The sequence below is a fragment of the Gossypium raimondii genome, chromosome 3 (assembly GCF_025698545.1).
Source record: "Gossypium raimondii isolate GPD5lz chromosome 3, ASM2569854v1, whole genome shotgun sequence".
Taxonomy (NCBI): domain Eukaryota; kingdom Viridiplantae; phylum Streptophyta; class Magnoliopsida; order Malvales; family Malvaceae; genus Gossypium; species Gossypium raimondii.
The window spans coordinates 9,763,657-9,781,821 of record NC_068567.1 but is presented as its reverse complement, the minus strand read 5'-3'; the positions used below and the strand labels follow the sequence as shown (position 1 = coordinate 9,781,821).

General features: G+C 34.3%; 1 protein-coding gene across 1 annotated transcript; it reads right to left on the bottom strand.

Moving 5' to 3' along the window:
- Nucleotides 1-6,569: 6,569 nt before the first annotated feature.
- On the bottom strand, nt 6,570-9,537 carry LOC105797094 (psbP domain-containing protein 4, chloroplastic). Its single transcript, XM_012627020.2, has 5 exons — nt 9,067-9,537; nt 7,546-7,649; nt 7,347-7,458; nt 7,022-7,249; nt 6,570-6,899 (listed from the first exon to the last, which is right to left on the bottom strand). The coding sequence occupies exons 1-5, from the start codon at nt 9,380-9,382 to the stop codon at nt 6,835-6,837; spliced, it is 825 nt and encodes a 274-aa protein (XP_012482474.1). The 5' UTR covers nt 9,383-9,537; the 3' UTR covers nt 6,570-6,834.
- Nucleotides 9,538-18,165: the final 8,628 nt, after the last annotated feature.

The following is an 18,165-nucleotide window of genomic DNA, read 5'->3' as shown; positions in this document are numbered from 1 at the left end:
ACCAAGTCAAAACCAAATTCTTATGCATGATATATCATGACATTGATTTAAATATCCAACTTACTCAATTGAACATATTCTTACTTAAGCATATTTAAACCTATAATACCAATCATGCACACTTACATATCAAACATAGTATAACCTCATACATATACTTTAACCATACTAGCATCAACCATTCCAATGGCTAGTTACAACCAAAACATGTCATCAATTTTGCCTAACTTAGCCTATACATGGTATGCATGCCATTATACCAAAATAAGTTTGCTATTTGTACCAAAATGAGCTGAATGATAGTGTGATAATGCTCCGACCGATTTCCAACCTTTATGAGCTTCCGAGCACTATAAAACAGAAGAAAATAATTAGAGTAAGCATATAATGCTTAGTAAGTTCGTATAACAGGAAATTTACTTACCAATCATATTCATTTAAAATAAGCACTCATAGTACATCCAAACCAATAAAATCAATAGCCTAAACACATACAAATCTTCATCAAGCATGTTAGTCATGAATTCCAAGTACTTTCATGTAACAAAGATGAGCTCATCATATAACAATTTCATATACATATGTTTTCCTCATCATATATTCATATAACTTTTACATTTAAAATAATTCATCTCAAATTAAGATTATTTCATATCGAAACTTTGCCCGTTGAATTTATTTGAAATTTCAATGGATACATCGGCAGTACACTTGAAGTGTACAAAACTGTAATCCGTCAATTCATATTTGGGAGTGCTCAATAGAGCACATAATCGAGAAGCACACTCGAGCCATATAACGGGAAACTCATGTGAGCCATGTAACATGAAGCTTATCCATGCCGTATAACAGGAAGCTCATGCGAGCCTTTAACGGGTAGCTCCAAAGAGCCATCAATCGGGAAGCTCCGGATAGCCATATATCGAGAAGTTCAAGCGAGCCCTATCGGAAAGCTCACAAAGAGCCAATAAATAGGAAGTTCCAAAGAACTACATATATCGGGACGCTCATAAGAGCTAAGGTCTGTCCACAACACATGTAGGATCACAACGTAACAGGACGCTCCGAAGAGCTATAACGGGAAGCTCGCAAGAACCATATAATGGGAAGCTCAAGAGGGTTAATAACGGGACGCTCTTTTGAGCTATGGTGTGTCCGCAACATATGCTAGATCACAACCAATCAGGAAACTGGTATCCATCAAATTTCATTTATTCAAACGGGACTAAACGTTTCTCGGGCATGTCAGATATATAATTATTTTTACATAAATAACAAGTTCATAATTCACATATACAACATTCAATTCAAACATGAAAATATACACAATTTAGTTACATGAACTTACCTCAATACTTGTTCGTATTCAAGAATCTACTAATCTGATACTTTTTATTTTCCTCGATCCAATTCTATATTTGGTCTTTTCAGATCCATATAAATAAATTTAATCATAAATTTATTACATTCCACATTCAAATAAACCTAATCCACATCTTAGGCAAAAGTACCACTTTGCCCCTATACTTTTGATTAATTCCAATTTTGTTCCTAGGCACAAAAAATGAAATTCATGCAATTCAATCCTTATTCCAAGCCTAGCTGAATTTTTCATATAACATTTAAAGCTCATGTATTTCACAAAAATCAGAAATTTTCCATGAATTTTACATCTTTACAATTTAGTCCCTAAATCACAATTTCAATAAAATTCACTTTACAAAAGTTGTTTATCTATCAACAACGTTTCATTTTCTACCATAAATTTCAAATTTTTAGCATATTAATCCATGGAAAAATTTTGATACTTTGATAACTTTGCAAATTAATCCCCAAAATAGATAGATTAGGTTATTACGATCTCAGAAATATAAAAATTACTAAAAACGTGACTTGAATACTCACCTAATTTGGCCCAATAAGTTTTCTCTTTATTCAAGCTCTCAAACTAGGGTTTCCATGGCTTTTTAATTGGGAAAGATGATATAAAATGATGATATTAGATATTTATTTTATTTATCATCTTTTATTTATTTTAATTTCAATTTAGTCCTTTTTTCTAATTTTCATGGATGAATCATCAAAAAAAACATCTAGTAACTTCTCTCAATGGTCTAATTGTCATATAAGGACCTCAAATTTTGAATTCTATAGCTATTTGCTACCTATAGCTACTAGAATTCAACTTTTGCATTTTATGCAATTTGGTCCTTCCCTCCTAATTAAATTTAAAATCGGTAAAATTCTCTTATCAAAATTTTCATACGTCTTTCTTATCATAATGCAAATTATGCAATATTATTAAAATAAATTTTCTTTCTGACTCGGATTTGTGGTCCTGAAACCACTGTTCCGATTTCACTGAAAACGGGCTGTTACAATATTTGTTGGGCTATTCCCTCCTTAACATTTAACATATACTCCTTATCATCATCTATTGGTCTCTAATCGAGTTCTTCATCATCTGAATCTGAATATGTATTATTAAGATTATCTACATATCTTTCTTCTAACTCTTCAAAATATGAATAATCCTAATTCCACCTATGAATGAAGTTATGAAGTATAATTGATGCTAGTACTACCTAACTTTTTTTATACTAAACCGAGGTGATGCTATTAGTATGAGAAATATTTTTTAGAGCAACAAATGCCCTCTTAAACACGTTTCGAAGCTTTGAATGTACCGAATTAAAGAGGTCACAAGTTGCCTTTGTTGTTTGTGTCTATCTCTATTCTCTCAAATGGTATCAAACCCACGATATAGTGCAAGAAAATATTTTCTATTTGCATAACAAGCATCTAGCACATAATACTTGGGTTCACGACACAAACAATTGATAGCTTTGATTATAAAAACTTATATAAACTTAATGTGGAGAAAGACTTATACTAGGTTATAACCTTTTATAATATCTAAATTAGTTAATGATAATATAAAATTTATAATATATAACATTTACAAAATATTTTATGAAGCGTCTAATAACCTTCATAACACTCATTGTAAATAATACAATTTTACCATAATTTAATAAAGTTATTTTTATAAATAAGTTATGGAAAAAATTATAAAACTTTTTTATAAATAAGTATATTAATTTTTATAATATATACCATGGACACGTAAATAAGTTATGTTCTTACTTTTTGGCCATAACTTTTTATAAATAAGTAAATTATAACAATTTTATAACACGTAAACTAATTTTTATAATATACTTTTGACATAATTTTAGAATTTTAGGATTTAAATAATATTCTTTTATAACTTTATAAGATATACATAATTTTCATAATATAATTTTGTAGGATTTATAATATAATCTTAAAAAAAATTAGCTATAACCATCTCAAACATTTATACATGTTCATGCTAACAATATAATTTTATAACTTAAACTTGTATAAAATTAATGATTTTTTAAAGTTTAATCATGTATAAGTGTTTGGAAAGCTATAGATTTAAGTGTAATTATCCACTAATTACCCCAATTCTCACCTTCCCCCTGAAAATTGAAAAGTGTAAATGGGTAGCTCCATTTATACCTAATTCAATGGGATCCACCAATTACAACAGTTACCCAAACATGCCACCCATGTGTAATTACAAGCAATTGCACTCAAATTCAAATATTATGTAGCTTTTCATACACGGCCTTAAAGAGATTGTATTTGATAAATCAACGGTGAATTTCTAATTTATGGTTAAGATTAAAAATCTCACATGTATTTTCTTAGTCGATCTTAAAGTTGATTGTATTAGTAGATTGAGTCTCATATTAGTTGACATCATTGCTATTCCGCTCCAAAACTTGCTCAAGCCACTGGCTTAGCGGCCCTCTACACCCTTCACGGTGTTAACCACCCTGACTTTAGCAACTTTCCCACACCCTATATGGTGTGAACCAGTACTAGTCAAGCACCTTTTGTAAAAACTACTACTACTAATTTGTCGTGAGAGTCAAATAGAAGTTATAGACTGAAAATGCTAAACAGAAAAGAAAAAGCACCAGCAAATAAAATTTTTTTCTTCAAACATTTGGATCTAATTCAAAATTTGAAATCATATAAAACAAATGATAATACCTATTATTAAAATAGAAGTAAATTTACAGATTATAAAATGTTATTGTCACATTATTTTTTTGAGCCAACATTTTGTTATATTTTAAGCAACATGGGAAGTGGGTTGCATGAAAGAAAAAGTAGTAAAATCATGTGTGGTGTTCTTTGCAAGTCCCATGATTTCTGGATCCATTTCTTCCATATTTTAGGTCAGATTTGGACCCTACTTAGTGAACGTGGGATAATTAAGTTGATATAATATGTTAATCAGTTGAGTAATAATTGAAATATATTTATTTTAGAAAGTAAATTATATTATTTTGAGGATATTTTTATTATTTTATATTTTTTTATATAAAAAAATATAGACATAATAATATTTAAAGCCAAGTCTTTTCCATTTTCAATCGGTTCAATTAAAATTTTATTTATTATTTATATCCATTTTTATAAATGTATTTTTGCATAGTTCTATTTTTCATCTATGTGGTGAGTGTATTATAGTTTAATATATTTGGCTTAATTCAAAAATTACTTCTTAAACTATACTAGTTTTCCCTAATAAATACTTAAACTTATATTTGGTCAATTTGAGTACCTAAACTATTTTTTCACAAATTAATACCTCCGTTGTCAGCCGTTAGTCAATTTTAGTTAATGATGATGCGATTCAATCACCAACTGATACGTGGCAAAGAAAATAAAAAGAAAATTAAATTATGTTTCCAATTTTCTAATTATATATTAATATTAATTTAAATTATTTTACCATTTTTTAGAATTATTTTATAAAAATAATAAGGTGGTTGTTTATGTGATTTTTTGCCACGTGTTAATTGATGATTGGGTCACGTCATCATTGATCATGGTTGACTATCATGGATACTTATTTGAGAAAACGAGTATAATTTAAAAGGTATTTTTGAATTAGGGTAATATATTTGATAGTAATATTTGAAAATAAAAGAAATCATTTAAATCAAGTAGGCAAACCCAGATTTAGAATGTGGAGATGTGAAAAGAGAGCCATAAACCAACTCTTTTCTGAGTTTTGTCATCTCTCAATTATTTCCAATTTCATCCATTACCACCCAAAGTTTTATTTATTTTATATAATTTGCAGGTTAGAACAGACGCATGTCATGTTCACGTGTCGTATCTTTACAACCCCAAAACCATTCCCTTTGCCAAAAACAGGTTTATCTTGATTAATGGAATTTATGCCTTTTATATTTGGAATTATCCCCTCCCATTCTCATTTTCCTTTTTCATATATATCCAGGGGTTCCAATCTTTATGTTTTCATACACACATCAATTACATATATTTGTAGATAAAAAGAAAATCCAATAACATTGTTACGAGTTAACATTTTAATTTGACAAATCGCGCGAGTTAGATAGTTTCTTTATTTTAAATCTGTTTAAATTAGACTAACATTCAAAAAGGGATAAAAATCTTGAAAATTCTCTATGACAACGAAGAATATAACGGAGGTGAAGTTGAAAGGAAAGAGCAATGAGAGAATTGAAAAGCCATAAGAAAATAATGCATTTACCTCATAATTTTAGTTATAGTTGAGCTTCTACAAATTCAAAGGTATAATTTGAATTACATTGATAGTGAATATTAGAGTCTATCTACAATTGAAAGTCCTAAAGGACTTAAACCCTATTTAATCCACAAGTTGAGCCAATTCAAATGAATCAAATGAGCTCTATTTAGTAAGTTAACATCTATGATTCATTCTATGCGTAATGGTTACGGGCTTTAATCTGCCAGCCGTGACACTAGGTTGTCATTGAATTAATCAACATGCAATTGCCTTTTGCTTTTTCTCATGGTCTTTCCCTACCAAAGAGTTGCAATCTTACAAGTAAGCAAATCAGGATAGAATGTAATTTTGTCTACATTTCAACAACTCCACTTGTATTTTCTTTCTCAAACCAATGGCCGGTGCTATGTTAATCCCAACCTTCATTTTTTTTTTTTTTTGCTCCAAATGTTTGGATATGGTTATTAGGATACCACAACTTTAAAAACCTTTCATATACATGAAAAAATATAGAAAATCAAGTCTCTCTCAGTGTGGTTGATTTGGAGATATTTGAGGGTAAAATTAGCTTTCAATGGGCAATGTCATTCATAGGTTGGTTGTGGCTCAATTAGAATTCTCTCACTGAAATTGCAACAACAATCAAAGGCCTCCATTTTTTTTTTTTTTGTAGTTAACATTTATCTTTCATCCTAGGTTATACATGCTTCTTAACTTAGCACATTACAGAAAGAGAGAAAACTTGCAATAAATGATGAAATATCCAATTCAAATGACTCAAGCACACCCTTCACCACTACACCATGAGATCCTATGTGAGATTCATATCACCCCTAAGGAGAAATTATCCTTAAGGACATGTTCGAATCGATTCATTCAATTTTTTCAACAATGGTAACCAAAGTTATTAGTTGAGTCCAAAGGCATTCAAGTTCAACACACTTGATATGAAAATGAGATTATGATCTTTTAAATATATAGAGTACATCCGCAATGGATATATACACAGATCTGACACTTATCCCAAGTTCAGATAAGTGGCTTCTAGCAAGCTGTATAGCTTTTCTGCAAAAATCTTACTATGAAGAAAGTTGCACATTTTATAACTGTGCTGCAAATACACTCTTTGTTTTTGTTGCAACTTTAAATTACAGAGTAAAAATATCCATCACTACTAATCTACTCATGTCATAATCCAGGGAGATCCCAAACTAGACTACACGAAAAGACTCGGATATCCTCTTTAAATCCTGGTAATGCCTCTTCCATTGAAGACCTGTCGAAAACAGCAAAAATAATTAAAACTTGAAGCAATATAGGTAAATGCATGTTGAACAAGCTTTCAAAGATTACAGATTTGGAAAAAACAGTACTAAGGAGTAAGATACAAGTACATACCACTTCCGGTTACACTGAATAGGTAAAGGCGATTACCGGCTGCAGTTGCGGTAATCAATACATGGGGTGGCTCCAATTCATATTGGTAATACATTCTGCCACCGTGCTCCACTGTGTTCATGCTTAGAACCTTGCCTTCTATGTTTTCACCAATCACTTCTGGTCCAAATGCACTGATCACCTTCTCCGGAGGTCCGATCTTTTGAATCGTCGCATCGTCACCAAGATCTATATACAATCACAAGACAGACAAGTTTCATATGTTTTTAAGTAGGCATGGAAGTGAAAAGAGAGAAGCACTCTTCAAGTGTTTGGCAAAACTTACTGTCAGCAAATCTAAGAACAGGTGCAACAATGACAAACAATCGTCCTTCTTTCGAGCTAGCAAACCTCAAGTCAATCTCTGTACCGCCTAAATCTGCTATAGATACAGGAACCTGTTGCAGGGATATATATAATGAAAGTAAGTCTCAGAGTCAAGAGATTGAAATGGGGGAATGTGTTAATGGAATTGAATTGAGTACCTCTTCAAAATCTTGAGGCACTGAAAAGGAATAAGGGATGATAGGACTCCATCCAACACCATGCCCTCCTGACTTGTCATCTGGCCTTCGATAAGTCCTCCAACCTGTCTGAGCACATTGTTTGCTGGTGAAGATGATGTTTCACTATAACCACAAATACAGAATATGCCCTGCTTCTATCTCCCTACTAGCCTAGGTCTTTAACATCTATCTATTCACTTTTTTTTTTGGTTCAGTGTAAGCAAAGTCTGCTTACCTTTTTCACAAATTTACGATGCCTCATCTTTTATTAGTTTCTATTTGGCTATGTTAGTTAAGTACATAGCATGTGCTTGAAATGGGTGTGTGGTTGGAATCATATCCGACACCCATCTCTGGAAATATGTCAAATATATGGTGTTGATACGTGAAGGAATTTATGGTGATTCAAGACGGTTCAAGCCAGTAGGACAGATGGAGGCACTGATTTTGAGATTGGAGGTTGTTGAGTATTTACAGGAAAGTGCTTGGTATAGAGTTTGTTTGCCTCTCTCATTGGGCCCTTAGTTTATATATGCAAGCTTCTCTTATTACTACGATTAAGGCTTAGATATGCTAATAGTCCATATCATCAGGTGTAGGTAAAAGGGCAATTTTAGAAATTTTTTAGAAGGGATAAAATTGAATTATAAATTTTTGAGAGCTCAAAATATAATTTTATTATATATTAATTTATGATTTCACTATTTTTTAAAGAGACTTATTATATTTTTTTAATTTATAATTAAATATTTCTGAAGTGGTTTGCATAGTAATTTTTCTAATTTAGGGGAGGCCAAGGCCCTACGTGCACCTTCCTGTGTAGGTGGAGTGACGCTACAACATGTGCAAAATTTCTTGAATTGGATCAAATTGTCCATATTTGAAGCCTACCTGAGGTGAAAATGATTCTATTAGGATTTTGTCAGACCAAGTGTTTCAAGTTTTATGCCAAATGTCTTAAGAAGAGGTCGAACATGCACCTAGTGAAGAGAGTGTCCTACGAAATTTCTGGGTGATGAGGTCTAACTATTGTCTCAGGTGAAGGATAAAACATAGAATGCCCTCCTTGAGATAAGGTGAGCTCACTTACCTAAGAATATTGTCCAAGTACATAACTTCAAATACCACTAAATCAAATATGGAACACTATCGATAGAATTATGAGACAAAACCGTCCAGATTTGTTAAGGGAATATGTCAACCTATGATAAACAATATTTCGCAGATTTCCCACCAAGCAATGTAGGGGTTCTTCAAGAACGCCCATTTTTAAGCTCATTCATCGAGGAACTGAGAAATCTCTAATAGATTGATTTATAGAGGAACCCACAGAGATTGAAGAAAAGATATTAAAATGATTTTTTCTCATCATCCTCACAAATATAGGAAGTAGTTGCAAGAAATAGTAATTCTCCTTTTAATTTCTTCACAAATTTAGATGCTGGGACTGGGGAATGTAATGATATCATATGCATGATGTATTGAAACTGTTGTACTAACCTTGTTCATCGGGCTCAGACAAGCCAGGTATCCTTCCTGCTAGAAGACCTTGTTTGACGACTGCCATTCCCTCACCTGGAAATCCTAATACAGACGATGACGCTACTGATATCCCAGTGATCAAAAGGGATCGTCTACTCGAAATCCCCAATGAATTGTCCTTTTCCTTATCAACCAACCCATTTCCTCTTGAAGTGGGAACAGCTTTTGGCCTTGAAATCCCATTTTCTGATGAAGAAGAGTGAGCGAAACTGCAAGAAAGAGATAGTTGCTGCCATGAAAAGCTACGACAGCCGGAAAACAATGTGGTGCCCATATTTTTTTATAGAGCTGAGCTTCAACCAGTAAAGAGAAAAAGGAAGTCCTTTCTTCCTACACTCGGAATCTAGAAATCAATAACAAGAAGGTTGTGGAGAAGTTGTGATTTGAAGTGTAGAAGAAGTCAAATTGGTATATTTGTGAAGGAGGTGGCATCTCAGTGCATTTTTGGGATTCTTCCCGATAATATATCATTATTTTTAGCCTTACACCTGGATTATCTTATTTACTTTTTCTCTCTATAATTTTTCCGCACACAAATTTTCTTTTTTATATTTTAACTTTTAATTATCTGTATCTTTGGTGGTTAATTACACGGCCATTTTACCAAAAAAAGTCTTTTTTTTTTAAAATTTACTGAAATGGGTCATATTTTTAATTATTTACCGGAATAGGTCATTTCATGAAATCGCGCCACGTCGTCAACGATGTCGAGTATCGCTGCCAGAAATCGCGTCCGTCGCCAATGATTTGTCGACGTTGACACAAATAGCGCCCTCTAGGACGCGACTTGCTAACGTGGCATGAACAGTTTATGTTTTTTAGTTTGGAAAACTTTGAAATGCCATAACTTTTCGCTCGATTATCCAATTGAGACATTTTTTTTTATTTCGAATAACTTTTCGAGATATACGCGCTGACAAACTGCTTAGAGATGAATAGGGACTAATTTGTAAAGTATAATTTGTTAGTTAAGAGTATAGGGACTAAAGTGTAATTATTTCAAAATTAGCATGAAATTTTTGTATTTAAGAATATTTGAATGTTATGGAAGGATGAAATTGAATTTGAATTGAAAACGAAGCTTAGATTTGAAAATATGACTATTTAGGTTTTAGGGACTAAATTGAATAAAATGGAAAATTTTAGAGAACTTCTCAAAAGTGGAATGAGCTTATACCTATAACAGGATGATATAAGACAATTCTGTAAAAAAAGATCCAGTGTTTACTTCAAATAAGTAAGGAAAATAATGATTTGAATGTTTCAAAATTTAATTTTAAACCAAAAAAATCAAAATTTAGGGGCAAAAAAGGATCTTTTTCGACGAAAAGTTATTCGAAATAAAAAAAATCGTCTCAATCGGACAACCGAGCGAAAAGTTATGGCCTTTCAAAGTTTTCCAAGCTTAAAAACATAAACTGTTCATCCACGTCAGCAAATCGCGTCCTCGTAGGCGCGATTTGTGTCCACGTAAACAAATCGCGCTAACGTGGACGCGATATCCTGGCGCGTACCCTGACATCGCACTGACGTGGACGCGATTTCGCAGAAAATGGCTCATTCCGGTAAATAATCAAAAAATCGGCCCATTTCGGTAAATTTTAAAAAAAAAAGGCTTTTTTTGGTCATTTGCCCTAATTACACATCACTATTTATTTTATGAAAATATTTGGTACAGTAAAATTAGCGGTGAATTAAGGGTAATTTATCCAAAAAAAACCTATTTTTTTTTTAAATTTATCGAAATGGGCCCAGTATTTTATTATTTACCGGAATGGGCCCTTTTCCCCGAAATCGTATCCACGTCGGTAGCGATGTCGGGGATCGTTCAGAAATCGCGCCACGCGTCGGTGCGCTTTTTCGACATGGCAACAAATCGCGTCCTCTGGAGCGCGATTTGTGTCCACGTCAACAAAGCGCGCTGACGTGGCCGCGATCTGACCCACGCGTAAACAGTGTAACGGTCAAATTTTTGACCGTTGCCCCCTCCCAACGGTAAAAAAAAAAAACTATAAATACCCCTACCCCTTTGTTTTTTCACAAACTAATCCTCTCTCAAATTTTCTCTCAATTTCCTCTCAATTTGCTCTCAAATTCCTTCAAACTTTCTCTCAAATCCATATTTAATTTCAATTTGCTCTCAAGTTCTTCTTAAATTTCTCTTAAATCTCTATTTTTAAATAATTTTAAAAAAATTTATTTTTTAAAATTTTTTATACCGTAAAATTTTGTACGATTTCAGCAATGGCCGTAAAATGGTAAGCGTTAAATATAATTTTTAAATATTATTTAAGAATTTTTTATTTATGTATTTTTAGATAATTATTAATTTATTATTTGTTATAAAAATCTGTAGATCGGGTATTGGAATGCAATATCCGGAATATGCATGCTCCTCCATCACCGTTGGTAGAGAATTACCTGTGGGAAGCGGGTTTTTGGCACGTGGCGACGGTAGGCTGGGGATGCAAGGTGGACCCGAAACTAATCAGTGCGTTGATCGAGAGGTGGAGACCTGAGACGCACACATTCCATCTTCCATGTGGAGAGTGCGTTGTCACTTTGGAAGACGTCAGCCTGCATTTGGGATTGCCGGTGGACGGGTACCCAGTCACGGGGTCTGCCCAATCTAGCGATTGGTCAGCGGTGTGCTACAAGCTTCTGGGCGCTATTCCAGAGAAAATGAATGGAGATAAGATCGAGATGGGCTGGTTGTGAGACACATTCCAGGATCCGGATGAAGATTCAACCGAAATAGAAAGAATCTGATATGTTCGGGCATACATTCTTCAGTTAATTGGAGGTTATCTGATGCCAGACTTCTCACGGAGCCGCGTACATCTAAGATGGCTGCTGAAACTCGTTGATTTTAGAGCAGCCGGTGAATTGAGTTGGGGGTCTGCCGTCTTAGCCACATTATATCGGGAGATGTGCGGGGCGACGCGACCTGAGGAGAGCAAAAATCGGAGGCTGCCTGTCACTACTGCAGTTATGGGCACGGTTTCGTTTTCCATTTCTATGTTCTCGAGTGGACCACCCATATACATTCCCACTCATAACGATGTAAATTTTATATTAGAGTTTACAATTATTATGGAGATATTTAAAAATAAAAGTATGCTAAAAGTTTATTTAATTAGGTGGAACCATCCGGCAAGTCATGCTCAATTACCTACGGAACTTGAAGATATACGGCTTCTATTAGACCAACAGTCGGAAGCACATGTAAGTATTAAATAAAATTGATATTTCCATCATTTGCTAGTCGATTGGTAATTAGTATTTAGTATTTAGTATTATGTATATAACTAATATTTCTATAATGTTCATATAGTTTCAATGGACACTATACGAGAATCCGGTAATTCGGGCAGTAATTCCAGATAAGTTCTTACAAAATCCACTAGCTTGGCACGTGAAAGTCGTGTTGATCAACTACGCAACGTGGAGTCGCACTGCCGAGATGAGTGCTACGACAGTTTGGATGTAGACAACTGATTCCCGTGGATCCTGAGGTGTTTGACGATCAACACAAAGTTGACATTCGGCAATTGAATACGGATTGGCTGAGATACTGGTCCGAGTACATGGAAATGTGGGAAGATTGGTATGAATATATGCCTACTCGGGAACCAATCATCGTTCCGAAGTTAGCGTGCGTTCTGGAATATATGCCATGATTTAGGATCCATGGCAAACCATATTTACTGACGCTAGAGGAGAGGCAGTGGCAAATACGTGTCCAAAGGGAAAGGCGCGGGCCTCTAAATTCAAGAAGACAAGACGACAAAGGCAGCCCCTCAACGAGGCCCAGACATTCACCCGGCTCATCATCAGCGGCCATGCAATCACCAGGCCCAACGAGAGCACCGACACAGTCACCCGACGTAGCAGTTCAACCGATAATACCCACGCAACTGCCTTTTCAGATGATGCCAGGTGCATTTCCTAACTCTTATATGTATCATAACCCTTATATGTATCATTTTCCAAGTCCTATGGCAGGTTGGAGCCAAATGCCCAGTTCAGCTTCATTTCTTGTTATGTCGAGTGGACCGCCGATGTATAAGCCAGCGGCGCACGAGGGATCGCAAGAGGGGCTGTCGGAGAGCTCTCCTTTTTACCAATCCCCACCAACGTATGGGTTTCAAACACCGTCACTGTTCGTGATGCAAACACCTCCACATACACTATTCTTTGAAGGTGGATCATCGTCCCAAGTCCGACAACCAGATGTCGTACCGGAAGAACCAGAATCCCCGACGGAGGAACAACAACCGCCACCGGAAGCTAGACAAAGGAGGAATCCAGCGCGTAACCGTCGACGGCCGCCATGTGGCACTGAATCCCCCGAGCATAGACATTGATTACCGTATTTAAATTTATTTGTACAAATATTTTGAATATTTTGATATTATTTTATGTAATAAAATAGAAATTTTTTTGAGTTATTTCGATATTATTTGATGTAATAAAATAGAAGTTTATTTGATGTAATAAACTAAAAAAATTTAGTTATTTTGATATTATTTAATGTAATAACATGAGCTTAATTAATTTGTACAAATATTTTGAATATTTTGATATTGTTTGAGAATTATACTAACCATTAATATAATTATCAGTTAATATTTTTACATTCACATAATGTTAGATTTGAAAAAATATTTTGACTGTTACTAACAATTAATACAATTATCAATAAATAATTGAAAAAATATAATTTACTTACAATTACATTCAACTATTCCGATTAGGGCATGATCGGCTTGTATAGCCTGGATTCCTACACCATCCGCACAACTTCTGTTGATTGGCAGTTTCTTGGATATCCATATTGTTACGTATTCTAGTCGAGCAAGGTCGACCCTTTGGTTTACGACGGAATTCTCTCTCCGATAACAGCTTAAAAGGAGCAAGAGATATGGGCGGCCACTTACGTTTATCTAGGACCGGTGGGAAAACGTGTCTCCAGACGCTGTACATGTTTTCTAATTTGTACACTTCGTCCACATAGCTCATCGGATCCAGATGGAGATTCTGACAAGCTGCAATAACATGAGTGCATGGATAACGAAGTGCATCAAACATCCCACAGTCACAAGTCCGTACGCGATATTGCCCGCCAATAACACCTTGGTGCGGTCTGTCAATCTCTGTCACACGAAACCATAAATTGTCTCGATCATGACACACTGTGTGCATGGTGTTTGCCCTCGCCTTGGCCTTGTTAATTTCTTGAACTACCTTATTGCACCATACATGACCTCCCTGCATCTGGCCTGCATAACTTGTTGCTCGCTTTGGAAATAGCGCCGGCAAACGAAAATATGTCTCTTGCACAATCGATGTTTTTGGTAGATGGCATATTCTTTTAAGAACATAATTTATGCATTCAGCCAGGTTCAACGTCATATGGCCATATCGTAGGTCGCCGTCGTATGCTTGTGCCCACTGTTCAAAACGTATGTTACAAAGGTAGTCCGCCCCTTCTCCGTTAATTGAACGTAAAATTGCCAACATCTCGTGAAAACAGTCTTTATTTATTTTATACCCTGCCAATATAAGATCATAGTGAATAATTTATACCACTTCTACCAATAAAACTAATTCAAATTGACAAACGAAATAACACATATATAGACTAAATACCCATGTTGGTCATTTACCGTCGTTTGCTCTTAGATGGATATTGCCTGTAGTAGTTCGAAGCAACGTGTCTTAGGCAATATCTATGGTGTGTACGCTTCCATAAGCTTCCCTATCGATCAAATGCAGCTAGTATACCGGCGCCCTGATCTGAAATAACACAGATATTAGGTTGGGGGCATACATGCCACCTTAACCTAGAGAGAAAGAAATCACAGTCATCAGACGACTCCCCCAGTGTTATTGCAAATGCAATTGGAAGAATTCTCTCATCGCCATCCTGTGCCACTACAAGCAATAGCCGATGAGTATACCTACCGAACATAAAGGTACCGTCAATTTCTACCAACGGCTTGCAGTATGGAAATGCGTCTCGGCATTGCTTAAAGGTCCAAAACAGGGGTTTGAACACTTGGCATCCACGTAGCAATCGACCGTTGTAGTACGCATGTTCCGTTTCAAAGTCTGTGATGGCACCTAGGACGTATCTCTCTAGCACCTGACACCACTGTCATATTTCATTATATGAGGTGTCCTACCCACTATGCATCTTCTCCAACGTCTTTTGCTTAGCTATCCAAGCCTTACGGTAAGAGGGCGTGTACCCCATTTGGCTACGAATATTGGCAATTAACACCGGCACTGAAGTCTTGGGATCTGCTTTAACCGTGGGCAGTATCAAGCTAGCTAACATAGCTGAATCCATCTTGGGATGATCTTGTGAAACACTTATAAACCGAGTACATTAAATAATGCAACATTGCATAATAAAAGTATTATTCAGAAACCGTCAATACTGTATCTGCAGCACATGTATGTGGACATTTGTACTTTTTAATCTCCCACAACCCTGTCATTTTCCTTAACGAGGCGTAGGTTTTCCATGAACATGTACCGTCTTGGACCGCACACTTCGCCTCAAACTTATCAGATTTAGATTTAACGACAAGGTAGTTAACGTCATTTTTTATGCTATGTTGTTTCAAAGCACCAATAAAACTATCCTTGTTGGTAAACTGATTACCAACTTCAAATTCACCGGAATCTACCCCCGAACTTGTACGATCACGCAACTGGTGTGGTAGATTTGGAAACTCTAACGCATCATCTGCAGATAGATCGACATTATGCATATGGGCTAGAGGTGAGTATGCTCTATTAAAAACCAGTCGCACCGTATTCTCCGACAAAAAAACAACACCATTCTCGATGTGGCAAACCTCACCATCGTAGTAAATAACAGCACTAATACGTTCACTCATATTTGAAACTCTAACCTTCTTAGCCTCTCTAAATTGTTTCTGCTGTGACTTATGCATTCTGAGAACATTTTTTGCCTTATTTATAGCCTCAGCTCAAACATGCTACTGTAGCAAAAGCGCGTCCACGTGGGCGCGATTTCACAAATTCTTCTCATAAAGCATCTTGGTAGAAGCGATTTTATACTATTTGCTCAGAAACGTCAACTTGAAATTATTTCTTCCAGGACCAACTGTAGCAAAAGCGCGTCCACGAGGGGGCAATTTCAGAAATGCTTCTCAAATAGCATCCTACTTGAAGCGTTTTTTATACTATTTACTCAGAAACGTCAACTCGAAATAATTTTTTCAGGACCTACTGTAGCAAAAGCGCGTCCACGTGGGCGCGATTTAACAAATTCTTCTCATAAAGCATCCTGGTAGAAGCGATTTTATACTATTTGCTCAGAAACGTAAAATCGAAATTATTTCTTTCAGGACCAACTCTAGCAAAATTACGTCCAGGAGGGTGCGATTTCACAAATTCTTTGCGTCCACGTAATTTAATTTTAATTAATTAATTAATTTCTCTCCGAAGCCCTAAAAATCCAAAAAACCCTAAAAAACCTAACGTGGGAAACACCGCGAAATCGTGTCCACGTTAGCACACTTTGCTGACGTGGACACAAATCGCGCTTTGTTCCCATGTCAGCAAATCGCGCTGACGTGGATGCGATTTACTGATATATCCCCTAACATCGCGCTGACGTGGACGCGATTTAAGGAAAAAGGGCCAATTCCGATAAATAATAAAATACTGGGGCCATTTCGATAAATTTAAAAAAAATTGGCTTTTTTTAGTATTTTGGCCGTGACTTAATTCTAACCACTATTTTTTTATTTTTTTTCTAAATTTAAGGTATAAAAGGTCCTCAATTTTTTTAAAAAAATTAATTATTTTTTTGTTTTTACTCAATTGGGTACTTAAACTTTCAAAATGCATCAAAAATGTCTTCAAACTATTTCAAAAAAAAGCAATTAAGCCCCTTTTTTTTTCTCTCAATTAGGTAATTGAACTTTTAAAATGTATAAAAAAGGCCCTCAAAATTTTTCAAAAAAAAAAATTAAGCCCCTACATTTTTTTCACTCAATTGCGTACTTGAACTGTTAAATTTATCAAAAAGGTCATTTGATCGTTAACTTTAATAGTTCCTAATTTTTTTTCAGTTGAATCCACTCCGTACCACAACCACGACATGACATGTGGCAATAAAAGTTATAAAAATTATTAAATTTAATATAAAATATATAAATATTTAAAATTAGAATATTAGTAAAAAATATTTAAAAATTTTAATTTTTTTTAAAAATAATAAAAAAATTATAAATGTATCAAAAAGACCTTTTAACCATTAACTTAACCGTTGACTGTTAAGTTAACGACCCCCAATTTTTTTCAGTTAAAGCCATCAAGTGTCGCAACACAGCGTAACATGTGGCAAAAATGATAAAAAAATAAAAACCAATAAGTTATAGAAAAATTATAAAATGCTTCTTTTAGTTCTATAATTTTTATAATTTGTTTTATGAAATTTATATTTCTTTACAATTTTTATAACTTTCTTATAATTTTATAAAATTTTATAAATTTTTTTCTACATTTCTATACATTTTATATATATATATTTTAATTTTAATAAATTTTAATATTTTTATAAATTTAATAAATTTTATCATTTTATCATGATATAAGGTGACTTTAAATGAAAAATTAGTGATGTTAAAATTCTTAGTTACTTTTTTAAAGACCGCTTGTTTGTTTTTAGTTCTATTTCCAGTCTAACTAATTCAACACAAAGTGCCATCTTAAATAAATCTAATAAACTTATAACCGGATGATCAAACCATAGGTTATTTATGCATCTTTAATCTAAACTGCTAATTCAAAGATGACTAACAAAAAGGTAACTTCGAAAGGCAAATCACATACCCAAAATCTACAAAAGAAAAATAACATTCAGATAAAAATTTAAAACCACCAAACTTCTCATCATTAAGAAAAGACAATCTACCATTTTTTCAAAAAATGTATGAAGCATTATTTTTAAATGTAAAATTCACATTGCCTTTTTTTCGTAACAAATTCTAGTAAATCTAGAAAGAGATTGAA

What these genes read in the sequence shown, in the direction of transcription:
- LOC105797094 (XM_012627020.2), bottom strand. Translation starts at nt 9,382, where the DNA reads ATGGGCACCACATTGTTTTCCGGCTGTCGTAGCTTTTCATGGCAGCAA. An exon ending in GTCTGAGCCCGATGAACAAG is followed by an intron (nt 7,650 to 9,066) that starts GTTAGTACAACA and finishes GTGCTCAGACAG; the next exon opens with GTTGGAGGACTTATCGAAGG. An exon ending in TGCCTCAAGATTTTGAAGAG is followed by an intron (nt 7,459 to 7,545) that starts GTACTCAATTCA and finishes TCCCTGCAACAG; the next exon opens with GTTCCTGTATCTATAGCAGA.